Genomic DNA, 26,262 nt, shown 5'->3' on the forward strand with positions numbered 1-26,262 from the left:
AAGAACGGCCTGAAGGGAGGCCCCCCCCCCCCAAAAAAAAAAAGGAGAAAAAAAAGTATATAAAAAAAAACATCCCATGCTGTTCTGTGATTTGCGACACTATGAGGCCAGGTTGTCCCGTGGTTGCAAAAGGTCCGCCGGACAGTCGGGCTGCTTGAAATAGTCGGCCTTTTGCACGGCCGGGTGCTCGCTCAGATTGCCCACGACGCGGCAGACGGTGGGAAAGCGCGAGAGGTCGACGCCGAAGCGCCGCGCGTTCCAGACCGCGGGCACCAGGCAGGCGTCGGCCATGGTGAGCGCGTCGCCCACCGAGTACCGGCCGGCCGAGCCGCTCGCCACGGCCTCGTACGCCCGCAGCCCGTCGGCCATCAGCTCGCGGTTCCAGTCCTCGGCGCTGCCCCCGAGCGCCCGCACCCGCCGCATGATGCGCAGGTTGGTGACGGGCTGCGTGTCGGCGGCGATGATGGCGCACAGGACGCGGACGGTGGCGCGGCCGCGGGCGTCGCCCGGCGGCGGCAGGCACGGCGCCTCGGGGTGCATCTCCTCGAGGTACTCGAGCGCGGCGAGCGACTGGCCGATGGCGAAGCCCGCGTGCGGGGGGGCGCGGCAGGCCAGCAGCGGCACCGACGCCGACGGGTTCAGGGCCGTGTGCTCGGGCGAGAGCTGCTCGTCCTGGAGGAGGTTGACGGCCACGTGGTCGTACGGGATGCCCTTGAGGTGGAGGATGATGCGCAGCCGGGCCGAGCAGGATGAGCGAAAGTACGCGTAGAGGGTGTAGTCGGCCATGGTTTTTCTTCTTCTTCTTCTTCTTCTTCTTCTTCTTCTTCTTTTTGGCTGGGGCGGGGCTCGATGGTTGATGATGGGTCGTTGATGGATGACTGATGGATGTGTTGATGGGCCGTCGTCGTCGTCGTCGTGTTGCTTGTGCTGGCTGTGCGATAGGTACCCGCTACCTTGGGCAGTTTAGGGCCGGATCGGTAGCCATGCTGCCCCCTCGGCACATGGATGATGCCGATGCTAGCCTCGAGATCATCTGGAACGGAGTTCAAGTTTCAACCAACAACCGCTAAAAGGAAAGGCATTGTTGATTGCAGGCCGCAAGAGGCGGGCCGCGCCTCTGCGGCACGCGGAACAGTTTCCGAAAAGACGAAACCGAGCGAGGTGGCTTGTTGTGGTTGGCCTTGAGCCGGGGGTTGGCGGGGGAAAGAGTGGATACACAGTGTGTACATTAGGAATCCGCGCACTGTGTTGTCTGTCGTCGTCGAGACAAATTCACCTCCAGACAGAAGCAAAAAGCAGTGTGCATCCCCTGAATGGCAATGGCTGATATCCATCACGTCTTGTTTGCACCTACTGGCATCTCATCGCATGGCATCTGCCGGTTCGTGACATGTAGACACCCTAGTCCCCCAACATCGGGACCACTTTCCCAGCACAGAGCCCCAATTGTCGCATGTATTCGTCATTGCAGCGGCAAAAAAAAAAAAAATTGTCAAAAAGTCAAAGAGCCGAGCAACAGGTGGGCTCGGACCATCAAACTGTATTGGATATATATATAAACACACACACACACACACACGCACGCACGCACGCAAAAGGCTTCGTGTCCGGCCACGGCCGCATGACATCGACATCATGGGCTGCCTTAAACACCATGGCCCATAGTTTGTTACATTGACTCGTCATAAATATAAACAACTCGCCTCAGGCAGCCTCGCCGGCTTCGTGGGCCTTGGCGACGCCGGGCTGCTGCTTGCCAATAAACTCCGACTTTTTGAGCATGTTCCATTTGTCCTCCTCGGAGTCGAGGTGGCGGAAGCAAAGCCAAAACACAGAGCCTCCTACGACGGCAATGCAGGCAATAACGGTGTAGTTCCAGATCAGGAGCGGATCTCCCGACAGGGGAACAAAGGCCTGACCAATGGCAGCAGAGAGAGCGCTCATGAACAGGTTCACGCTCATGACGAGGGACTTCATGTTCTCGGGGGCCTTGGAGTAGGCGTACTCCAGCGAGGTAACGTTGGCAAAGATCTCGGCGATGCCAATCAAGATGTAAGGCAAGCTCTGGGCCCACACGTTGATGGGCGCAGGGCTGCAGTCGTCCTTGTTCGCGTACCAGCCACAGGGGCTCTTTTCGTAAATGTAGTACTGCATGACCGCAGATGCCACCATGGAGAGAGCAGCAATGAAGAAACCAAACGTCATTCGCTTAATGGGCGTGAATGCGAAGCCAATCTTGCGCAGGCCGGGGTAGAGCAGGTGATCGACCAGAGGGATCATGATGACAATGGAGATGGGGTTGAGGTTCTGGAGAATGTCGTTGGGGACCCCATGCCGCTCCATGGTGCTGGCCTGGGTGGTCAAGTTGGCCGTCATCTGGTTGTATGACAGGAAGAAGATGGGCAGGAAGAGGAATACTTTGCAAGCCATGAGGCCTCGGCGCACCTCGTCGACCCAGGCATCGTCATACGTCATCCAGCTCGGTCGCTGCTCGGGGAGAGTGTGAGACGGTTTGGCAACATCCCAGTTGAAGTTCTTCCAACCAGAGTGCTTGCGGGCAAAGAAGAACATCCTGAGAAACTTGGAGAGAACGGATCCGGTAGGAGGCTTGAGCGTGTACTTCTTCTTCTGCGACCAGAGGACCAGGGGCGCGACAAGGAACAGAGCAGTGGGGATGAGGAAAGCGAGCCAAAAGCCGACGTATTTTTCGACATAGACCATGCTAATCTGGCCCATCAAAGAACCTAGGTTGATGCAGAAGTAAAAGTATAGAAAGATTCGTGTGTTGGTGATGGCGGGGTCGACAATAACGCGCTCGCCCTTGCGAACTTCGACGCGTGGACGAACATCACGGTTCTGCTCAGCCAGCAGGGGCGACACATTGGCCTTGAAGAAGCCAGTACCGACGCAGAGGCACAGCAAGCCGATGATGAAGGCCCCAAAGGCCGATTTGTTGTGTACAATGACGGACGGAGCCGAGGCAGCAACCAATATGGCGTGAGCGCAGGTGGAAATGGCAATGGCAAGGTGAAGAGTCCAAAAGCGACCCATACGAGCGTCGGCAATCCAAGCACTATTGAAGATTTTTGTCGGTTAGTAAAGAAGGGCCAACAAGAAGGCTGAAAGAAAAAAAAACAAAAGAAAAAGGTAGCCCGCGGAATTGTGGGAAAAATCGACAAAAAAGATGCTTGACAGGCAGAGAAGCGGCTTCCTACCCGACAAGGGGCATAATGTAGGCGAAGAACTGGTTGAACAAGCTAATGCCTTGGGCGGCCTTGGTGCCCATGCCCAAGGCGCCTGGGTTGCCACTGTGGTCGAGAGGAGCACCCGTGTTGGAACCTGGAGGAAGAGGCTTGTTGACAAAGTTTGTGTATAAGACGGCGGAACCGTAGTATGAGAAGCGCTCGCATAGTTCGACAAAGGCGATCGTCCACATGGCCCACATCATCTTTCCGGACACGCGACGAAGCGTCTTCATTTCCTCGTCGGTAGGCTTGCCCTCGTAGTCGTCGTCGTCGAGCATGACCTGGTGATGCTGTAATGAGGCCTTCCGGACATGAAGGTCAACGGACCCCTTGTTGAGATGGTTATGGATGCCGTGGTGCTCGGCGTCGGCGAGATGCGACTGGACAATGGCGTCATTGTCCAGATTGGCCGTGCTCGTCATTGCGGAATATGCGACTGGGCCTTTGGTTCGACCTTTGGTCCGACAGCACCAAGAGGAAAGGCAAAGCGCAAAAGCAAAAGCAAAGGATAGACAAGACGGCGCAGTGACAGCTTCCCGACTCAACCAGTTACCAGACGAGGGGATGAGGTCTTCAATCGCCAGACGGGGACGGCGGAGAGGGCAGGGAATGCGTCTGGGTCCAACAAGCGTTTCCCGACTTTGACTGACTGTCTGGTTGGAAAAAGACCAGCACGGTTCCCAAGCTGTCTCGGCGTCATGGTGAGACTGTCAGCGGATGTCTGGGGGGCGTTCCCCCATTTATCAGACGGCAATCCTCCCAACCGCTTCCCCAAATGACGACAGCCGTCAGCCAAAATAGGATCAAGGACGGCCGAGAGGCGATGCATGCCCAAGAAGGAAGGCTGCGCGGGCAAATCAAAAGATCCCGGGGCAACTATACCAGGGCCGGCAATCTGGCGGATTCTTGCAGAAAGAGTGGCGCTCTGCCAAGGCCTGACAGGTCTCCGCACGACTGCTGCAGCCAGTCATGTCATGAAGGAAGATGACAATACTTTGCCCCGGGGTCTTTTTGAGGGGAGGCTTGTTGTTGATGATTGGCGCCAGGCATGGTAGGTGACAAGAGAACGCCCGAAGAGGCATCAGCATCAGCATCAAGCATCATCAGCGTCATCAGCATCAGGCTTGGCGAGCCGAACTAGCCTGGCGGGGTTGGTTGTTGGCTGTTAATGCGAAGGGCCGTCGGCCGGGTGCTGCCCGGCGTGTTTCGAGTAAGTCGTGTTTGAGTTGTTTTTTTTTTTTATATAGAATTCCTCGGCTCCTCGTATCCCAGCCACGGCAAGGCGCCACCATTATGCTCAATCTCAGCCCATGTGGGGGCAATCTCGACGTCGCAGTCCTGGCCGTGACTTGTGCATTTCCGAGATACAAGTAGTCCGTAGCATGCTGATGCTGACAGACAGAATCCAGAAGCAGAATGCAGGGATCCCGGCCCAAAAAGCAAATAGGAAACAAAAAGCAAACACGCAGTTTTGAAGCCAAAAGAGATGCATGCATGCTGCTTCGCTTGCCTCTACGGAAACAAGTCTGCAGCCCACTTGCCCAAGTCTGATGATTGATCCCTGCCTGCTCCACAGCTCGCAGTAATGGACCTGCCATTTTTGCACATGCAAGTTGACATGTCGTGCCTTCCCTTGCGCATCACGCAACCGCAAAGATTAGATACGCCGCTGAGTCGTCTGTAGTCTTGTCATTGTCATGACTTGCTCTTGTTGGCTGTGCGCTTCTTGCCCTCGCTTCTTGCCCTCGCTTCTTGCCCTCGCTTCTTGCCCTCGCTTCTTGCCCTCGCTTCTTGCCCTCCGTCGCGCAGCGATGGTTTGCAGAACGGGACTGGAGCTTCTCGTTTCTCTGCAGCTCACATGCAGTTGACCCTTTTCCTGGCTTGCATCTTGGCGCCGTTTCGTACGGGGGGGGGGCCCGTGCCCATTGTCGTTTTTGAGCAGTTCAAATACCAGCGCTCTCGACTCTCCAGTACAAGTCGCCACCCCAGCGGTTAAACGGAGGCTATTCCCAACCCAAGTCGCTCTTTTGCATCTACAAGGGGTCATTTTCCCTCTTCTTCCTTTTGCAACAGCAACTGTAGCCGCCGCTAAAGCACTACTATTGCTCTTGAAGCCCTCAGCCATCCCTTCGGCGTTGTTATTCATGCCGTCTCCACCTCAATAGCTTAAACAATCGAGATCCGAAGTTGCCGGAATTTGGGCAGTCTGGTGGCACCAAGAGGAAGGGTCTCCAGCTCGGGTCATTTCAATCAAGGGCTGATTTCATTCCGGCCATGGCTGCCACCCGGCCGACTCGGCGACAGACAGTTCCTATGCGCCTGCCCGATTAACGACATTGTCTTTTTGTCTTCAAGCCTGCGGACGCGGAAGAAGCGCAAAGCTGTACTGTACTGCTGCCTGTCAAAACAGCGCCGTCTCATCCTCGGGGTAGCAAGTCGCGCATCTATGCATCACCTTTCAATTAAGCTTCAAAGGATGGAAAAGCGTTATTATTTCGTCTGCACTATAAATTGCTGGTACCCGTCCAACTCATGACGGCTCGCTTCTGTCAATACCTGTCCAACTCCAACATGTTACCACCTCCCTCATTACTCGTCTTGGCCTTTGCTGGTCTTGCGCACAGCATCTATGCTGCATCCAGCACTCCACGGGGTGCGGTGAACAGCGAACCGTTTCATCGCCCGGAATCCATTTCCAACCTCTCGTTTGAAGAGTTCCTTGCAAAAGTAAGCCGCATAAACAAGGCAACAAGTCCCGCGCGTTATAGACGCCAGGATGGTGATGTTGTGCTAGGGGAAGTTCACAATAACCCCGAAGGAAACGAGATGCTCCGGGAGTTTCATAAGGAATGCAGAAAGTTTCGCGGGTACCGCGCCATGAGCGGCGTGTGTGCCGGGAAGTCGCTCATGAGAAGGAGCATATACTGCGGCAAGCCGGGAGATTCGTCGGCAAAGCGGAAAGCTACGAGTCTGTACTGTCCCGAGGGCAAGAAATGCGGCTTACGTTATGCCTTCAACTACCATGAAAACTACGTCCAGTGGCCGGTCTGTGTCGATACCGTCAAAGTCGACAGGCCGACGAGAAGAACCGATCCAATCCCTGGATTCTCGGCGGATTATTTCGCTTCTGTGCCGGGTTCCTTCGATGGTGTACCGCAATCTCCAGGAACCCGGTATTTCCATTTTCAAATGGACTCGTATGTGAAGAATGGCGAAGCTGCTCCGTACGGCTTCTTCACTGACACGGCCGGCCATTCGGGCTGGGGGCTGACCTGGTCCTGTTTTCATTGCCCACCTGGGTTGGTCAAGATTCATTCTAGGGAGCGTGCGCTCGCATACGCCTACGTAGATTAGAAGGGGATGCATATGCGCCGTGGACAGGTATTTGCATGTGCCTACCCAAGGCTGTTGTCGCGGGCGGTCGCGCGACCTACTGCTAGTTACCCTCGTTATGAATACAAACAGAAGAATTGGTTTGCCTCATGACTTCCCACGTTCAGCAGCATGCGCGAAGCAAAAGGCCAGTCTTTACCAACCCCAGCCCCCACTAGCAGGCTGCATGAGAGAACAAGTAAGCAAGCAATCCAGCTTCAAGACGCAGTCTGTTCGCCGTGCCAGGGTCCGCGGGAGTCAGTCGGCGAAAGACAAGGAACGAATCGAACCTCGGCAGGGACGAGCCGGAGCCAAATGCCGCCGAGCCAAATGAAGCTGTAGATGGCTTCAAGGCGTCATGGCGTTGGCCGCGACCGCGACCGCGACCTCGACCTCGACCTCTGGCGCTCGAACCGCAAAGGGAAGCTCAACTGCTGCAAGGAGAAACATCCGGCATGCTATCCATTCCTTTGCCACAAGTCGTCATGCAAGGCAGGGGCGAGTTCGGAAAACACCGCCTTGCATCTTCAAGCTCTGCGGTATCCAGAAAAAAAAATTGCATTTCCCATACGTGCGACGAAATCCGTCGTCGATCCGTCTGTGACGTGTTCTAGAGGCCATCCCTTTAGGCGACATCACAGCCCCCAAAAGCAAATGGCGGATTGGTGCCGAATGTCCGCATTTCTCCTTCCGCAACACATGCCCAAGAGGGAGGTAGGTAGGCACCTACTGGGCAGGAGATAGCTACATCAAGTATCCTTCCCGGCTACACGTTCCGCTAGTGCTGACCTAACGGGCAGAAAAACCGTACTTTGACCCCAGACAACATGGAGAGGAAATAAGCCTCCTTGTCTGCGTCGCCTGGGATCGACACCTCGACATCAAAGTTGGCAAAAAGCGTGGCAACGACTTTAAACACCATCAACTCTGCCAGGTTCCGTCCGGGACAGCTTCTTGAGCCGCCACCCCAGTTCAAGCTGTACTTTTCCATCGCGCGCAGTGTTCCCACGGTAGGGCCGTCCCCCGGACCGGTCGCCGCCTCGCCGCCCAGCCAGCGACTGGGGATGTAGCAATCCGCCTTGGCGCCGTATATGTCCTCGTTGCGGTGCAGCGACACCGGGCTGCAGCCCACCGTGGTGTTGGGTGGAAGGTAGAATCCATGAAGGTGCAGTCCGGGTGAAGGTGTATTTCGGGCGAGCGACATGGCCACCACGGGGTGAAGCCGCATTGCTTCACGGATAGCCGCTCTGGTGTAGGGGAGTCGGGAGCCGCCTGCGTACGCGAGTGCTTCGTTGGTTGTCCGCAGCTCGTCCTCGACGCGTGTCTGCACGTGTCTGTGAGACGCGATCATGGCAACTGCTGCCGTCAGAGTGGACGCCATGGTTTCGTGGCCGGCTCCAAAGTTTGTCACGGCCATTTTTCTCAAATAGTCCTCGGTGAAATCCGGCTTGTCTCTGTGCAGCTGGATCAGGTCGCTCAACAAGTCGACCCTTTTATCCTTGCGTGGGTTGGGGCCGAGAACTGCCTTGATCCGACGCACAATCAGTTTGTTGACGGCCTATTTTTTTTGGGGGGGGGGGGTCTGTGAGCTGGCCGTGCTGTGTTGCTGTACTTGGATTGGAAAGAAACCCACGGGGAAAAAGGTCTTGAAATCTCGAGGAGTTTTGTACGTCACGCCCCATAGCGAGGAGAAGTGCCTCCCCAGGTCTGGCGACCACCGCTCCAGTTTCTTCGCAGTTGGGAAGACACCAAACAAGCTTTTCCTTCTCCAGCCCCGATAGCTATGTGTTAATGTTCCCCAGTCGGTAGCGTGGCGGAGCATGCCAGGAGACCATGAGAGAACGGCAGCGCCGAGACATTCCACCGTAATGATATGCATCCATTCGCAAAGGTCGATTTCCTGTCCTTGAAACGAAGAGACTCGCTTCACTGCTAGCTTCAACGTGGAGTCGATGACTTCCTCGTACCTTGACACGTTGGCGGCGCTATAGACGCGTCCTATTAAACGTCGCTGAAGACGATACCGCTTCATGTCTCGTTCCGATAAAAGATCCAGTGTGTCCGGAAAGTGCGCATTCAACTTCCAGTCTACGTATGGCCTGCTCAGAGCTGTGCCTACTGTACTTTTGCGTCAGGATCTTCAAGCGACCGTCTTGGGCAGGAGGGAAGCAACTTACAGTAGAAGTCGGATTTCTCAAATCCTTTGCCAGCACCTACGCCATGATTGATCAACACATCATCAGACAACCACGCTCTTTCCCTGATGCGGAGGCCCTTTGCTCAACTTACAATATATCTGGTCAAACGCCTCTTTCGAATTGAGCCACACTTCATTGGGTCCTACTCGGACCACGTCGCCATACTTTTTGTGCAGCTCTAGTCCCAACTGAACCGCTCGACCCTTCGTTATTTGGCGAGCATACCAAATATTCGACAAGCGGGCTAATCTGGGACCGGGAACTCGAGCAAGCGGGTGAAGAGTAACGCGGTACAAACCCACAGTGACAATAATAAGGAAAAAGCCGAAGCTGGCATAGACAGCCATGCGGCACAAGGGATGGAGAAGGTCGGCCAACATGGCCATGGCACATCTAGCAGCCCATGTCGGGTTTGACCAGAGCATGGAAGCGAGTTGACCGTGATGTTGTTGGGATTGGACAACCTTGCACTCGAATGGCACACCTTTGCCTGCTCCTGGCGACGGCTCGCGTATTGTCAATGGGGGAATCCGAGATGGGCAATGTCAGAAAAAGTTGAGCAGCATTGAGAAGCACCATACATATCCTACAACTCCGGCACTTCTACGGCCATGGTTGTCTGTCGAATATGTAAGTTTCGGAGCTGCTGTTCGTGATGGAAAGAAAAAGTGTTGAAAGAGGTAAAAGTCAAGTCAAGTCTGGTCAATGTCTGTCTGGTAATGGCGTCAGGTTCTTTTTTTTTTTTTTGGTTGGTTCAATATTACCTGTTTGGGGGGGGGGGGCTGTAGTGGGGAGTTGGGGGTCTGGTGGGGGGTTGGCAAGTGCTACAGAGTACGGAGTACAGGCTAGCCGCTAAGGTACATGTAGGTACATGTATGTACCGGACCCCTCTGACAACCCCCCCACTCTGCGGCTGGGAGTGCGCACGGAGCACGGAGTACGGAGTACGGATACGGATACGGATACGGAGTACTGACTGACCTCTGATCCGTGGCAACTTACGGTTACATGATGAAGTGGCCAGCTGCTGCTGGAAATATTGAGCATCATTATTACTCAGGGTTCACTACCTCCCAACCTACCTACCAGGTAGGTACCTAACGCATGTCTTTTACTCCGTGCCAAGGTCTATCATTTCTCTCCTTCCTTGCTCTTCCAAATATATTTCGTCCCGTTTACTTTTTGGAGCATATCATCCTATCCCAGAGTAATGTTATTGGCTCAGATGACTACGACCCTCCCTAGAGTAAGGTAGTCAGTCGCTGGTGGCCGATTGATCGCATCTGGGGTTGCACAACACTCTTTTCTTCTGCCACAAGATTTCCGTGATGGCGGATTCATCATTCTGTACTCCGTCCGTAGCAGATTACGAATGCGCTCTGCTGAACCACGGGCGTCGTACTGCAATAATCAACAGCCATATGGGCAAGGCGTCAAGCTATTGCCCTGTTTTCTCGTCATCTGATACCTGTTCACCGCCAGACTCAAGCCCTTTGGCCTTGCCGAGCTTTCCTCTCTCGTCTGTTCCTTTGCTTTCGGCTCTCCACTTCATGCCACACTTGACGAGTATCAACGCGGGAATGATGGCGACGAAATACAACGAGCCGACGAGCGTGAATGCCGGCCCGACACCAATGGCGTCTATCAAGGGAACGATTGCCGCACTGGCCCCTGCTCCGACCAGGCATCGAGCGAGGTTGTTTGCCGCCGTGGCGGTACCAGCTCTCCCTGGATGGACATCGGCAAGCAGGATGTTTGTTGTGTTGTTGTATCCGATCAAGCCAACCCCTAGGACGAAACTAAGCGCACAAGGTACAGCAACATGACTTTCTGCATGCATCGCCCAACCCCAACTGATAAGGCCCCCCCCAGTCAAGCATAGTAATGGCACTCCAATCTCCATGCGAGCTTGCTCGATCGGCATGTTGGACAGGTCTTGCTGTTGGCCCTGATGGTAGGGTATGCCGCGCTTGATGCAGTGGCGTTTGAAGTTCCTGTTGAACAGAGGACCGACAATCGTCGCTGCGGCGACGGAGCCGACAGCCAGAGGGATGTACATCAAGCCAACCTCGATTCCGTCGTAGTCGTACCTTTCCGCGAAAAGGCTAGGAATGGCCGTTCCGATGCAGTAGTACCCCATATACACCACACTGCTGGTCCAGAGCAACACACCAGTCTCCTTCTCGAACAGAAGAAACAAGGACCCAAAGACGGTCCTGAAACGAATCTTGTTCTGCCCAGTTGCGCTACTAGCATGGTCGGGCGCGGCCTCGGCCATTGGATCCTTGCTTCCAAGTTCCTTCCGACGTCGCAGTCGCACTGCCTGCCAGACAGACCTATGCGAGGGCGGAGGAGTGACGGATCCATCCCCGACTATGCGGCGACACGTCTCTGGGAAAAAGAAGACAAAGATGACCATTGCCACTCCGGAGAATATGGCCAGGAACCAGAATATGGCTCTCCAACCAAGGTGTTGGGAAAGAAGACCACCCACGAGAGGCCCAATGGCTGGGCCGAAAACCGTGGGCACGACCGTGAAGGCCATGTACTGTCCCCTCTCGGCGGATGTGATGACGTCGGCCACCACTGCGTAGCACAAAGCCACAGTGCTACTGGATCCTGCCGACTGAAGGCATCTGAGGCCCAGCAGAGCATCGTAGTTGGGAGCGAGGGCAAGTCCAACGTTGGCAGTGAGGTAAATGAGGAAACACACCACGTATGCTGGACGTCGGCCACCATTATCGGCCAAAGATCCGATGAACATGGGGGCAAGGCCTTGAAAGACCATAAAAGTGGTAATGGTCAAGTTGATTTGCGTATCGCTGACACCCAGGTCCTCTGATATTAGTGTCGAGGCCGGTAAATAGATTTGAGCTGTCAAGGGGGAAAAGAAGGCCGCCACAGAAGCACCGAGAACAATGCCTCGCTTCTGCCACGGCGTGAAGATGGAATACAGGTTTGCGGCATCAGCAGGCTGCTTTTCCGGGTCCATGTTGACGGTCGCATCCGCAGGCCTCGAAGCCTTTTGATGCTGCGCATCATCTGGCCGACACTCCGGTGCTGCCATGATGAGATGTGTATGTACAAGAGAAGAAAGATGTGAAAAAAGAGAGAACAAAAGCCGTCTACAAGAGCGAGCAACCCGGATCTAGACCGGATCTTGATGGGCATATGGAATAGAAAGGACCTGGCGTACCAGGGCGTTGAAGTAAGAAAAGAATTATGGTTGTCTTTTGCCCCCTTGCCTCCACCCCCCAACCTGCAACACAGATCGGGCATTCTCCGTCACTAACATAGTGAGAGAACAAAAAGTCTTTGTACAAGAGCATCCCGGATCAAGTTGGTCGGCATAGGGAACTAAGAAAAAAAAGACAAACGTCAAGTCCCACTATGTCCATCAATTAAGGAAAAGAAATATGGTTATCTTTGGCCCCTGTAGCACACAGATCGGGCATTATCCGTTATCTACATCATGGAGAGAACAAAAGTCTTGTACAAGCGCACGCACCTTGGGTCGAAGTCAGTCGGCATAGGGAATAGAAAAGCATGTAGAGTACCACCTGGTCGTTGAACCAAGTAAGATTTATGGTTATCTTTGCCCCCTGCAACACCGGGTTCGGACAATTATGCGTGATCGACATTATGAGTGTCCAATATCCCTGTTGATGACGTTGTCGCATATCGGCGCTTCATGTTTTAGACGCGGCAATGCCTAGTTACAGTTTCTTGTACTCCCTACTCCGTAACAAGCTCATCCAGAGTTCCAGACTGGGGGAGACATGTTGACAAGTCAATTCCGAACGGGACGGGCACAGTCTCATCGGCATGAGATTTGACTTTTGGTGCTGGCAGTTGGTTGATCTTTGACTGTCGAGGCTTTTCAAGTTTCGAGTGTCCCCAGGAGGCTGGATGCGGCAGCCAATGGGGAATCATGGTAGGCTAGCGAGCAGCCCCACGACGTTTGTGTTCCAGATGAACGGAGTAGAGAGACTCATGAGACGAGCGTCGTCATACGAAGTCACCGCGGAGTAACTGGGTAACTGTGCGGAAGTTGGACGGGATGTTCAGCCAGGGGTGGTGTGGGGTAAAATACGAAGGCCCAGCCGGATCCTAGATATTCCGTTTCTGCCGCTGCCGCCCTTGGGCAGTTGCAAGCTTTCAATCCATCAATGATACATACCAACCAGAACGGGCTTTCGTGCACGGAGGGAGAGGACAGTAGACCAGACCGTACTCCGTACACGGGGCACATGCATGTGGCCTCTCCGTACGATAAACCACCAAGCAACGCCCAGAAGCACGTCAAGCCATGGTATGTTTTTATCTTTTATTTTTATTTATTTTATTTATTATCATTATTATTATTATTATTATTATTATTATTATTATTATTATTTATTTTTTTTTCTTTTTTGCCCCCTCGCTCTCTTCTCTTCTCCCTTTCAGCTTGCGAGTGAGCATACACTGTCTGATCCTTGCCACCAGAATGTCCAGTACAACGCTGCTTTGCGGCAGAGCAAATCAATCCGCGCCGAGCTCGAAGCCCTCAGCTCCAAGGGTGCGCCCACACCCGGCCAGATTGGCAATGTGTCAGCCTCGCTCTCATCATTCTCCAAAGGCATCGACGAGTACAAACGTCTCGCCAGGCAGGAGCTTGTGCCCAAGAGGCAGGAGGAGGCCTTTGAACGCGTGAAGCGATTCCGAGAGGACCTGACTGATTTCCGGTCGCAAATCGACGGGTTAAAAACGATGCGGGAAGAAGCCCAGCATCAGAGCAACAGAGCCGAGCTTCTCGGGCGGAGGCCGTACAACGCGACCCCGGAGAATCCTTACGCGAATACGTCGACGACCGCCAACTCGGCGTTTCAGCCTCGCAACCCATCGCAAACAGGTGGGCAGCTCTCCACTGGCTCTGCCGACGAGATGCGGGAGGCGCATGCTTTCCGGGAGCAGGCCTTTTTCGCAAGCACCCATTCGGCATTGGATGATTACATTGCCAGAGGACAGGCTGTCTTGGGAGACCTTGGCCAGCAGCGGGAAATGCTCAAAAACACGCAAAAGAGGCTTTACAGCGTTGGCAACACTCTGGGCATCAGTGGGGACACGATTCGCATGGTAGAGCGACGAGCTCGCCAGGACAAATGGATCTTCTTTGGCGGCGTCGCTGTCTTCTTCGCCTTCTGTTGGTTGGTACTACATTACTTGCGGTGAAACATAAGATGGGCATGGTTCGGGCTGGAAGGAAGCACGGCGTTTTGGAGTCTGGTGTTTGTTACGACGCTCCTGAACAACCTCAAAATTTGAACATTTTGGTTTTATTTTTTTTTTTCTCTTTTTCTTCTTTTTTGTGTGTTCTCTTCCTGTTTTGTTTGTGCATGGACCCGACGCTAAGCTCATCAGCAAAGCTTTGTCAGGATTCGTCCTCGCCATCGAATTGGCGGAGCGCTATGGTGAAGAGCACGTCATTCGTGGTATGAACCTCGACACACTTAGTTTGAGGCAGTACGTGGTTGCTCGTGCTCAGTTGTCCTCCCACTCGGGATTCCCAGTCGACAACATCCCATTCCAAGCCTTTCGTCGTGATGCGGCTAGGTCCCTGCAAGGGAATAATCCCCACGTGCTTGCCGAACAGCACGTCTTCCCCTTCTTCCTTGACATTAATCCTGTGACTTCCTGGTTTCAGCAAAAACGTCAAGCTGGAGCCAGACAGCAGGTATATGCGGCCCGTGCCATAGGCAGGATCCTGTTGAAACAGGTGTAGGTGATGCAGCTGGCTCAGGCCTTGGTCCACGCGACCGCCTATGCCCCCCAATGCCACGATATCCAGAGCCTTGGGCTGCGCTTTACGAATCCAGTTGATGGCCTTGCCGAAATCCGCCGACTCTTGATCTGAATCGTGGATGACTTGAGCGGGGGTTGGCTGCGAAGAGTAAAAATCCCTCACAGAGGGGGAGAGGGAATCCAAGTCGCCGATGATGGCTTGTAGATTCGACTAGTAGTGGGTTTTAGAGACAGGTCAGAGGATTGAAATCGCGGGGCATGACTCGACTTACAAACTTTCCCTGGAAAGAAGAAAGCTCAAGCAGCCTGTTGGCTCCGCCGTCAGCGGCGACCCTGAGCTGGGCTTTACAAGCCGCGAGTTAGCACAAGAGTTTTTCGTCGGTCGTCGGTGACAGTCAGTCAAGACGACAAGACGGATGGGCTCATCTGCCTGCGTAGCCGGGAACGAGATTACGGATTTCACGCACCATTCCTCCACAGCCTGCGTAGGATTGCGCTGGTTTTCAGGGGTTGGTTGAGGACCAACAATGCAAACTCGTGGAAGTCGTCTCGAGCCTGGAGCAACTTGGCAGGGTGCCACTCAAAGACCGAGGTCGACATGTTGTTTGGGGACGGGGATGAAGCGAAGAGACGGAAGAAAAGAGAAGAAAAAATGAAAAAAAAAAAAAATAATTGATGAGACTGGGTGTTTGAGTCTTGATTCTTGTCAATCGGGTCCTGTTTCTGTAAATGTCAAGAGACAGCGATTTTCCCTTCTTCACTCGATGCGAAACGAAGGAAGATGAAGCCAGAGCCGGAGCGGTCTAGAGCGCGGAGTTTTGCTTGCGTCTGGCGCGAATGAACGGACCGGACCACATCCAGCACACGCCGTGAACTCGAGCCCGCCCTAACAATCACTCGCATGTGGTTTTGCATTAGACCGTCTGGCTAGTTGGCTGAGAGCATGAAATACGTGGCTGCTGCATGGTCATGGACACTCTTGTATTGTCATTATCTCGCAACATGAATCCTCGGCCTGCGGCCTATAAATAGCGGGCGGGCATCGGGCGAGTAGTGTAATGGCACGCAGTTGGTATGAGATCGATGACTCAAACGTACGTGCCTCGGATGCCACCGGCTGAAATCGAAATAAATATGTAAATAAGCCGACCGTCGGTTCGGGGGAATCCAAACTTGCCTACATACCTTCAAGATGGCAGATGACAGATAGCACAGATAGCTTAGAGGTGGGGATGATGGACGCTTAAACACCGGCCGCCCACGTCCACGTCCCACCCATCAGCCACGCTGGAGTACCAGGTAGGAGGTATCTGAGGTACGGAGGTACCACGTAGCTCCGTAGTGGCAACCGGGGTTGCTGACCAATCGGTTTCTTTTTCGTTTTTTTCCCCCATTATCACGATCAATGAGGTCAGAGTGTGTGTTATAATAGGCTTGGTTCTTCTCTCTAGCTAATGTCTACGGGGAGCTAATCTATGCATATATATATATATAGGTATTATCACATGAGGGTGTCACGTGAGTGACATATGATAAATGCCGCCCATCAAAAAAAAACAGTATCCTCGCTATAACTCAATTATCTTTAACGCCTGAATTCCATTCCTATCTATTACCCCACGCCTCGTCGAAGTAGGCGTTATCGTATAGCAGTAGGGTGAGGGATATAGTAGCGGCGGGTGGTTAAATCGATTCTATCGCGGTTGCTAACATAAAGGCTGCATAGGTCGTTCGTTTTATTATATAAGGTCTCTTTTTCGCTAGCTTAGGAGTTATAGATTTTATTGGCTTAGGTATCGAAGATGCTAATAATAGCTTTATAATACTAGTAGTTAATATACGGTAAGTCGCATCGGTAAATTATAGCTCTGCAATATTGGTGGTTAATATGCAGTAAATCGCATTAGTGAGTTAGTATAGGGCCGATGTATTACGATTTAAAGCCTCAATAAGCTCGAATATTTACTATTTCTATTAAGTTATCTATTCCTCAATAAGTTTTAAGTAATACTTAAAGGCTTCCATATATTAGAATAACTGCTTAAATTGTTTCTCTAAAGCAAAAATAAATCGAGGTGCTAAATAGTTAAAGTCTACTATTTCTTTAATAGGGTTAGTTTAGGCGAAGTAGGTATAGACGGCTTTTAGCAAGTCGGAAGCGATATAAATCAGCTTTACTAGTTTTTAGGCTATATCGGCGGCGGGAAGGCCTTATACGAGCTTAGAGATATATTAGGTTAAATTTATTAATTCTTAGAGGATATCGCTAGAGGGTAAATAGGACGACGCTAGAGGGGGCATAGGCTATAAAGGTTGCTATTAATTAATTGGGGTGAAAGAGGTGGTTGGTATCGGGCTAGAGGGCATTATTTCTATTTTAGGCTTATCTAGGTGGAAGTATTACTACGCATCGATAATAGGCATAGGATATAAAGGAATCTAATCCAAAAGGTCCTAATAGTATCGGTATGCGTTTTAATATTTAGTGTTTCTTAATAAGGCGGGTCCCTAGATTATTTTAGAGATAATAACTTAGAGGATATCCTATAGGTCCTTAGGGACTTAAGGGGCGGCTAGGAGTTTTTTAGTTAAAGTATTATTTAATGGGGTAGTATATATACCGGCGAGATTAAGTAAGAGAATAATATTCGCTAAAGAGGCTAACTCAATAACCTCCCGCAGTAATACCTATCGATATACAAAGAAATATCTTACGAGGATATATTATAGCGAATTTAGGCCGTATGTTTAGATAATACTAATGATATTCCACCGGGATTATAATGCTAAAGGTTGTATAGACATCGTTAGAATAAGATATAGGCTAAACAGACTGTGGGATCGCTAATATAGAGGAAGTTATAGGTATTAAGTTAGGAAAGATAAAGAGTATAAAAGAGGCGAAAAGGAAATTATATATATAGTATATAGTAAGGTTAGGGTAAGGTGGATATTATTATATAGTTTAGGTTTTTTAGTATCTCGCTGGATATGCGATTAGATAACTTAATAGTTAAATACTATATTATATTAGGCTTTAAGTGAGGTCTATTAGGTGATTTAATCCTACTATTCGTATAGCTAACGACTCTTCTATATATTAAATAGGATTCCCTATCTCTTTTAAGGCTATTAGAAGAATTAGTCGATAGAGTCAAGCAATAGGCCGTTTATTAAATAGATAGCTTTCCAATTACTAATATAGGAGAGGTCTCCCTAAATTATTTTAGTAACTATAGCATAGGCAACGCTATAGTAATCGTTAATCTGGAGCGGGATATAAATTTATCTAACGAAGAAGCTATTTTAGGGTAAGGCGATTAGTCGGTAAAGGTCGAAATAAAGAAAGACTTATTTTAGAGGCAATTTATCGAATATATAAGATAGAATTTTATGCTTTTAGGACAAAAAGTAAACGGCTAATAAGGTATAGGGCGTATTTAGACTAAAAAATCGTTAAAACTTATCGATCTCCTAATGATTATAGGTTAGCTATAGCATTCTATATGAAATATTCAGTAGATTATCTATATCTATAGTGGAGGCTAATCGAGTAGGTCTAGTGCTTATTAGGCCAGAAGTTAGAGGTAGTTATTATAATAATTATCTTTTACTAATAGAAAGGTAAATAAAAGAGTATTATTCTATTTTTAAAGTAACTTTAGGCTAAAGGTTTTTTTTAGTAGTATATTAGTCGTTAACTACTAATTGTATAAGCTATCGAGGTCGATAAACTTAATATAGTACTATATTCCGTTTGTTATATACCGGTGGTCGATTATTAGCTATATATTATAATCGGTAAAATAGATTGGTACTACTATTAGTGCTAGTCTATTAAATATATCTAGAATAAATAGTTTAAGGTAGTCGACTGAAATAACTAGGTGTATTCGCTAAGTATCTAGAAGGTTAAGCTTATAGGCGGACCTACCTATACGTTCTATTACCTTAAATGGGCCTGCGAATTTAGCTGAATACTTTTAGCTGAGTTATAATAAAATTAAATATCCTTTCTTATCGAGATAGATAAATACCTTATCTCCTAGTTGGAAGAAGGTGGAGCGGTATTTATTATTATAATATAATTTCATTCGTATAGCAGTAATAGCTATTGCGTTATAGGCCTGGAGTCGTTCTGCGATACGGTTAAGTAAATCTAAAGGGGGGTATATAAGCATACTAATAATATTATTAGGGTTGAAACTAAGAATAATTTAGTTTAGTGAAGCTCTAGTCGATGCATTTAAGGTATTATTAAATTCAAATTGAAGTTTAGGCAGAATCGTCTCTTACTACTGTGGGTCTTCTAGGTAATAAATATAAATTCGTACTATTAATTCAACTTATTAGATTATTCGTTCAGTTTGGCTATCTATTTGGGGATAATAGGCTATCGAATAGAGCAATTTCGTGCCTATTAATTTCCAAAAAGTAGACTATATAATAGATAAGAATCTCCTATCTCTATCGCTAATAACTACCTTTAGGATCCCCTAATTGCAGGATAGCAGTCTATTATAAAGGAGGGAAGCGCATTAGTATGCAGATAAGGCGTCTTTATAGGGTGCCATTATTAGCTATTTGCTGAATTTATCGACTATGACTAATATAGAGTCGTTACCGTTAAGGGAGGTTAGCAATAATAGCAAAAAGTCGATAGAAATCATATAATAGGGATAAGGTAGAGGTAGTAGGGGTTATAGATTGCTATATCGTTAATAACGTTGAGGGTAATAGATTTGGCAGAGGGGATAGCTTTAAAAGTAATCTCTGAAATATTATAATCCCTTATGGATGCAAAACTATTAGACTGCCTCACTCAATTTTAAGTAACTTAGATAGTTTCCATTATATATAGCGGCGAAGACTTTAGTTATTACATTCTTAGGTATATATAACCTAGGCGGGCAGTCTAGGGATATTTTCTAGAGTAAATCGTCTATCTATTCGAAGGGGAGAGAGGCCCTATCTTCTATAGGTAATTAACTATTACCATCGATTATAAATTTAATGCGTGATTATACCGGGTCTTTATTATATCCTTTCTATAAGAGTCTGCGAAATTCTAGAGAAATACTAACTAAGTTTATTATAGGCTTTTCGGTAGTAGCGATAATATTAGAGGGGATAGGTAATAGATAAGTAGGATTATATTATACATTATAGGCAGAGGCAGCGGGGAAATCTATCTAATACTTTAGTCGATTATCGGGAAGTTATTTAAATTAACTAGGTATTATTAACTTATAAGTCGGTAAGATAGTCGGCAGACGACTTAATATATTAGGGATAAGGTAGTCCTTACCTAATTTATAAATAGCTTTAACATTAAATTGGCTGATATATTCTAAGGTATAGATTATTTTCTTATTAACGGCGTATCGGCTGGAAGTATTAGCTATATCGACCTATCGCGCTAGGTTAACAATTAAGTAATAATCGGTAAAATAAATAATAAGAGGCTTCTTAGTCGCCTCAATCCAATATCTAGCCTTTCTCAGTATCTATATATATCTGTAAATTTTAAGTTCGGTAGACTAATATTTCTTTTTAATATCTAAAAGTATCCTTAAGAGGAAAGCTATTAGTTATATACTAGTGTATAGGGGATATACGGTAATAATGCTATCTATTCTCAGTTTAGGAATAATATCGTCTTTAACGTAGTAGACTATAACTCTAATTCCTTTTCCCGAGATATTAAAGTCTACAAAAAGATGCCTAATAGGGGAAAATAAGTAGAGGATCTTATTATCTGTAAGGGCCTTTTTAATTGCATTAAATAAGTCAACCTTTGCTCTAATAGGCAGCAATACTCTAATACTAGCAGCCTATTTCTTTTTTACCGGTTTTAAGTTCTTAGGAGGGTCTTTCTTTAATCGAGTAAGTCATAAAAGGTTAGTCTTTCGTTACTATAGTGGTTCAATAATAGAGGCATAACCTAGCACGTTATATCGAAGTAAGCCTATAAAGCCTAAAAAATGCTTAAAAGCATATAACATCTTAGGGAATTATAGATTTCTAACTGCCGTGAGTTTTTAGTCGGTAGTAGCTATACCGAGTAAGTCGATAAGCTTATCTAATACCACCGCTTTAGGGAAAGCGATAAATATCTTAGCCAGGCCAATAGAGATATTATTTTTTAAAAGTCGAGTAAATAAGTCAACTAGGTCGAGTATATACTATTAAAACGAAGAGGAGGCAATAACGATATTATCGTAATATATATCGGCGTTTAATCCCCTTAGGATATTATCCATCCTATACTATATATAGGCGTTAGAACCCTTATAGCCTAGAATGGGGATATAAAAGGTATATTAACCATTATAGGTTATAATAGTAAACACCCATCTAGAGTCTGGGTGGATAAGCCATTAGTAGTAGAAACTCATAGTATTGATAACGGTTATATAAGTAGTATTAGCTAGCTTTATGATAATATCTTCCTATTTTCTCATCGGGTAAGCATCGAGTATTATTATTAAATTAAGTCTTTAGATATCGACTACTATACGACCTTTTCTCTTATTAGCTATACCCTACCAAATAATAAAGACTAGGAATGCAAATAGGATATAAGAGGTAGTACAGTATACTTTATCCTTTACGACTAGACTATATATAGTATCTTCGACTACTTTATAGTCGTCGGGGCCGACTAGATAAACTTTATACTTCTTAAGTATTATATCTTTTTATCTAGGTTTCATTTAGATATATATCTACTCTTCTAGTAGGACATAAGCAAAACCTTTATCCTTAAATAAGTCGGCGAACTTATCGATAAGTTTTTAGAGTTAATTAAGTTCTTCTAGATTACCTAAATCGTAAATATTAATACCTATAGAGTAAACGTAGGTTAATATAGCATTAGCGGCTATATATTCCGGTATAAGTATTCTAACCTTAGGGTTATAGGTTAAGATAATAGCTAAGTCGGCTGCTTCTACGGAATTCGCATAGTCGATAAGAAAAGCTTAGGCATAATGATCTATAGGGTATATCTATCCTATAAGTTGATTTTTACGTATTAGAATATATCATAGGGAGGTATTATGGATGATAATATACGCTATTTTATAATTAACTACGGAAGCGAATTATTGCAGATTTAGAATAATAGTTAGCTTAAAGATTATTTAGTAATCCTTTAGGACTTTTATATTAATTAGTATTAGCGCATACGAGTATAGAGGGACAACTATAGTACTAGATGCCTTAATTAGGTAGATAGTAGGAGGTGACTAATGCTAGGCGGACATTAGGATATATATATCCTCGCATTTAGTAAGGATAATATATCCTTTGCTATTAATAATATCGATTTATTCAGGACTAAAGCAGTCTATACTAATCAATATATTAGCTCGGAGTAAGTCGATAATTACTATTTCGCAGGTAAATACTATAATAGCTAGACTACCATCCGGTTTCTTGCCTAGGAAGTTCAATATCAGTACTGTATATCTATTTGTAATATGCTTATCTGAACTAATGCCGCCGATAGTGATTAGCTGAGCTCGAGTTCTAATTTAATTATTAGGGAAGTTCTTTATAAGCTAGGTAAAATCGATAAAACTAATAGAGCATCTTATATTAATATATATATCGAACTGGTTATAAGGATTATTAAGGTTAGGAGAAATCTAGAATCTCAAATAGGTCTAGGACCTAAAAGCAAATCTAAGGCCTATATCCTTTTATATATCGATAGAAGAGTGAATAACTAAGATATTTATATAATCGGTATCAATTAGGTTAGGTTAAGAAGATCCTATATAAATAGTATAATTAGATGCTTCTACTTTATAAGTAGTCTAATCCGTCTAATATAAGGGGGGGATAAGGTAATATAGCCGATTTATTAGGGAGTGGCTTGCCATTATATAAGCATAGAAGGCAGAATTATCATATATAGGGTCGATAGGGCAAATAAAAGAGTCTTTATTATCTTTACAGTTAAGGCCATACTCGTTAACTAAATATTTAAATAGTGTATTACGAGAAGTGAATATCATATAGCATATTCGATAGGCGGATTATATTCTCTAAGCAAAACGGGGTTAAGTTATTGCGACGAATTGTATATCCTAAATATCGGCAGTTAGGGGAGGCGGGTCTACCCATAATTCCTACTAGGCAATATCAATCTAATCTTTATCTGGATATAGTTGCTTATTAGGAGGGAGAGGCTCCTTAAGTTCAATAAGGTCATCCTTATTAAGTTCTTCCTTATCGATATAGTAGGCGATGGCTCTCTATAGTCGATGCTACTAATTATTATTAAACCTATTTTACCCATATTAGTTATTTTATAGAGGGTTATTTAGACCTATAAATGGCTAGCGCCTATTGGATTAACTCGGCTGCTAGTTGGGATTGCCTAGTGCCGATAGTCCAGCTATAGAAGTAGGTGGAGGCTAATAAGGTTGACGAGCCTACTGCTATTAAGGGGCGTATAGCTGGCGGTACGGCTTTTAGTAACTATTATTATACTACTGCGGGAAAAACCTAGGTTAAATAGGTCGGAGGGGTTATTATCCGGCAGAATATAGGGTAAGTTATTAAAAGCGTTAAGTTACCGCGGTTTAAGAGATAAAATGCTCTCTAGCCAATTGCTAGATTATAGGTTCCCTATTTCGGATAGAAATAAGGAACTTATTAATAGATATATAGGCATCTAGAGGGTCTAATAAGGCCTAGATAGATGCTTCAAAGCCTGAGTAGACTATCTAAAGCTAAGAGAGTATATTACGCCTAGCTACTCGAGCATTATAGAGAAGATTATATATAAAAGAGGTAAAATCTTCTTTTACTGCGTATTTACAGAAGGAGTAGTAAGCTTTTTTAATGCAAGCTAATACCTTCTATTAGGGTTCTTTAAAACGTTTAGTAAGTATATAATACAGCTCGTCGAGTAAGGCGTTATCGAAAAACTGCCTATCAGCTTCTATAATAAGTCTAGTATACTAGTTAAGGGTATATCCTTAGAGATAAGCTATCTAAACTCTCTTAATAGCGAATTTAGAGTCAACTCATACTAAAGTCTATAGATATTAAGTAAAGGCAAAAACATAGGTATAAATTATTACCTTTAAGTTAGATATAACCCCGAATCCCTTAGGGTCCTTTAGGCCTAAATCGAAATATCTAACATTAACTGCTCTAAGAGTATTATAAAAGTTATTAGTAATATTAGTATTAGAGGTACTATCCGAGCTAGAGGGGGTAGGGGTAATAGCCTATCGGTTAAGTAGAGTCATTAAGCTATTATTCTAATAGGCAATCTGCTTATTTTATCTTACTATCTATTCGGCTAGATGAAGGAGGGCGGCTATTAAATTTTAGGGCGCTACTAAGGGCTATCGAGATTAAGAAGTATTAGACGATATAGTTAATTAAAGTGGTTCCTAAGACTATTTAGACTATTCAGATGGGTTTTGCTCTATTAATAGGGACTACTAGGGAGTAGTTAATAGAGACCTTTTAATTAACTACATAATAGTAGAGAGTAATCTAGCTCTTTCTCTTCTTAATAGGTAAATAAGATAAATTGACTTATCGATATTAAGAGTTCTACGTAAATTACATAAGTAATCTGACTTATTAAGGGAGTAGTCTAATTTTTCGATAGATAGATTACTTAATATATCAATAAGGTTATCGATTAGAGTATTAGTGCCTAAAGTTAGGGAAGGAGGTTGGGTATCGATAATATTACTTATCGTTAGGGCAAATTACTAGGCCTTCTTAGTCTACCTTTTTAGGAAGGAAGTAAAGGAACGGCATAATTTAACCTATTCAATAGGGTAAATAGTATCCGCATCAAGTAGCGAGAAATTTTCTGCTAAGTATAAAGTAGTGTCTCGTTAACGTTAAGTGAGTTATATCGACCACGGATGACTCGTCTTATAGAAGACGTAGAGACGCTACGAGTCTAGAATTAAGTCTTTGCTAGGGAAGTATAAGGATATAAATGGCTTTAAGATGATGCTGCCTTTTCTTATGAATAGCTTTAAAAAACGAGGGAGTTTGAAAACTTATTTATTTCGTCTGTCTAGATGGCTGCAGGGAGGAATATCGCAGGAAAACGGCGGCGGGGCTCTGCGGTATTATTAGCGTTGAAAAGAAAAAAATAAGAATGTGTTTGGTTCTGGTTCTGGTTCTGGTGCTATGCAATTGCTACTAATTGTTACGATTAATAAGGTTAGAGTATGTGTTGTAATAGGCTTGGTTCTTCTCTCTAGCTAATATCTACGGGGAGCTAATCTATGCGTATATATATATATGGGTATTATCACGTGAGGGTGTCACGTGAGTGACATGTGACACCCGTGTGTTCGGATGAAATGGACGGCCCAGCTCATCCGTCGTGATGAACTTTCCTCGCCATCGACGACTGGCACTTTGCGCTTCACACGCAACATGTATCGCCCAAGCCTGCGCTCTGTCTTGGGACAGGCCCTGCAGGTTTCCCGCTCCCAAGCTTTCCGATCAGCACCCCGTCGTTTCGCATCGACGGCAGCTCCTGCAGACAGGCCTCGATCATGGAAGAGCTCCGGGTTGAGATGGGCGTTGGCCATCGGCGCTGTATACTATTACAACACAAGCTCTGTCTTTGCAGAGGAAACCGCCGGTTAGTATCTCTGGGGACAAGAAGCACACCCACTCTTTCACTTTGTCCCTACTGACGCTCTAGCGAAAAAAAAAAAAAATATTTTTTTTTTTTGAATAAAAAGAAGCAACGCAATCAACGGCTGCTCCGCCCTCCTTCTCCGAGTCCGATCTTCCCACTGTCGATTACGTCATTGAGCAAAAGCGCAAGCAGCTCAAAACAAAGGCCGATCAGGAGGAACAAGGCCAAGCCGACTCAACAGCAGATTCCGCTTCCGCAGCGGCGAAGAAGACAAAGCAACCCGCAGCCGAATCACAGCACAGAGCTGTTTCCGAATCACCAGAGATGCTCGAGGAAGAAGCTGGCCAACAAGGAGCATTCAATCCGGAAACTGGCGAAATAAACTGGGATTGTCCATGCTTGGGAGGAATGGCTACCGGTCCTTGTGGCGAGGAGTTCAAGACGGCCTTCAGCTGCTTCGTTTACTCCACCGAGGAGCCCAAGGGAATGGATTGCATTGACAAGTTTCAGTACGTCGCCGCGCCAGCTATGCTATACTGGCTTTGAAGAGAATGGCAAGACTGATCTTTCCCCCTTTCACTTCAACAGAGGCATGCAGGAATGCTTCAGAAAATATCCCGACATCTATGGCGCCGAACTTGCCGACGACGAGTACGGTGGAGAAGCCACCGCCGAGGGACATGATGCCCCTCGCCAAGATGAACTGGAGACAAATACCCTGCCAGGTACCAAGAAATCGCCACAAGGCGGCGTGCCCCAAGAAGGGGAGGATACCGCAGGTGCAGTAGAAAAGGCTGCCCACGAAGAACAGCCACCGAAGAAGGCCGAAGACGAAAAGAAGGAATAGAGCTCGTGGCGAGAAAGCAGCGCCGAGACGAGGCACTTGCCACGCTGCAGAATTTGGCACCAATGTATGGCACCACTGTATGGCACCTACTGTGTACCATTTGGTATGATGCCATCCATGTCTGTAATAATATAGCAATGTACGATCAGAAAGACGACACTTAAAATACACACGAAC

The 26,262-nt window shown here is 47.0% G+C and overlaps 8 protein-coding genes across 8 annotated transcripts; 3 read left to right on the forward strand and 5 right to left on the reverse strand.

The window, feature by feature from the left end:
• Positions 1-99: 99 nt before the first annotated feature.
• UV8b_00581 (uncharacterized protein) lies at positions 100-786 on the reverse strand (the record flags this gene model as incomplete). The annotated part of the gene is made up of 1 exon (XM_043138079.1): positions 100-786. One exon carries the CDS (start codon positions 784-786, stop codon positions 100-102), a length of 687 nt encoding a protein of 228 aa, XP_042994013.1.
• A 918-nt stretch (positions 787-1,704) lies between these two features.
• UV8b_00582 (uncharacterized protein) lies at positions 1,705-3,667 on the reverse strand (the record flags this gene model as incomplete). The annotated part of the gene is made up of 2 exons (XM_043138080.1): positions 1,705-3,073; positions 3,216-3,667. 2 exons carry the CDS (start codon positions 3,665-3,667, stop codon positions 1,705-1,707), a joined length of 1,821 nt encoding a protein of 606 aa, XP_042994014.1.
• Positions 3,668-5,816: 2,149 nt separating this feature from the next.
• UV8b_00583 (uncharacterized protein) lies at positions 5,817-6,599 on the forward strand (the record flags this gene model as incomplete). The annotated part of the gene is made up of 1 exon (XM_043138081.1): positions 5,817-6,599. The coding sequence occupies one exon, from the start codon at positions 5,817-5,819 to the stop codon at positions 6,597-6,599; it is 783 nt and encodes a 260-aa protein (XP_042994015.1).
• A 796-nt stretch (positions 6,600-7,395) lies between these two features.
• UV8b_00584 (uncharacterized protein) lies at positions 7,396-9,201 on the reverse strand (the record flags this gene model as incomplete). The annotated part of the gene is made up of 4 exons (XM_043138082.1): positions 7,396-8,142; positions 8,251-8,735; positions 8,795-8,830; positions 8,907-9,201. 4 exons carry the CDS (start codon positions 9,199-9,201, stop codon positions 7,396-7,398), a joined length of 1,563 nt encoding a protein of 520 aa, XP_042994016.1.
• Positions 9,202-10,253: 1,052 nt separating this feature from the next.
• On the reverse strand, positions 10,254-11,882 carry UV8b_00585 (uncharacterized protein; the record flags this gene model as incomplete). Its single annotated transcript, XM_043138083.1, has 2 exons — positions 10,254-11,151; positions 11,203-11,882. 2 exons carry the CDS (start codon positions 11,880-11,882, stop codon positions 10,254-10,256), a joined length of 1,578 nt encoding a protein of 525 aa, XP_042994017.1.
• Positions 11,883-13,124: 1,242 nt separating this feature from the next.
• Positions 13,125-14,026, forward strand: UV8b_00586 (uncharacterized protein; the record flags this gene model as incomplete). Its single annotated transcript, XM_043138084.1, has 2 exons — positions 13,125-13,127; positions 13,301-14,026. The coding sequence occupies 2 exons, from the start codon at positions 13,125-13,127 to the stop codon at positions 14,024-14,026; spliced, it is 729 nt and encodes a 242-aa protein (XP_042994018.1).
• Positions 14,027-14,225: 199 nt separating this feature from the next.
• UV8b_00587 (uncharacterized protein) lies at positions 14,226-15,196 on the reverse strand (the record flags this gene model as incomplete). The annotated part of the gene is made up of 3 exons (XM_043138085.1): positions 14,226-14,807; positions 14,869-14,939; positions 15,064-15,196. The coding sequence occupies 3 exons, from the start codon at positions 15,194-15,196 to the stop codon at positions 14,226-14,228; spliced, it is 786 nt and encodes a 261-aa protein (XP_042994019.1).
• Positions 15,197-25,027: 9,831 nt separating this feature from the next.
• On the forward strand, positions 25,028-26,085 carry UV8b_00588 (uncharacterized protein; the record flags this gene model as incomplete). The annotated part of the gene is made up of 3 exons (XM_043138086.1): positions 25,028-25,238; positions 25,342-25,747; positions 25,827-26,085. The coding sequence occupies 3 exons, from the start codon at positions 25,028-25,030 to the stop codon at positions 26,083-26,085; spliced, it is 876 nt and encodes a 291-aa protein (XP_042994020.1).
• Positions 26,086-26,262: the final 177 nt, after the last annotated feature.

This window comes from Ustilaginoidea virens, chromosome 1 (assembly GCF_000687475.1).
Source record: "Ustilaginoidea virens chromosome 1, complete sequence".
Classification (NCBI taxonomy): Eukaryota; Fungi; Ascomycota; class Sordariomycetes; order Hypocreales; family Clavicipitaceae; genus Ustilaginoidea; species Ustilaginoidea virens.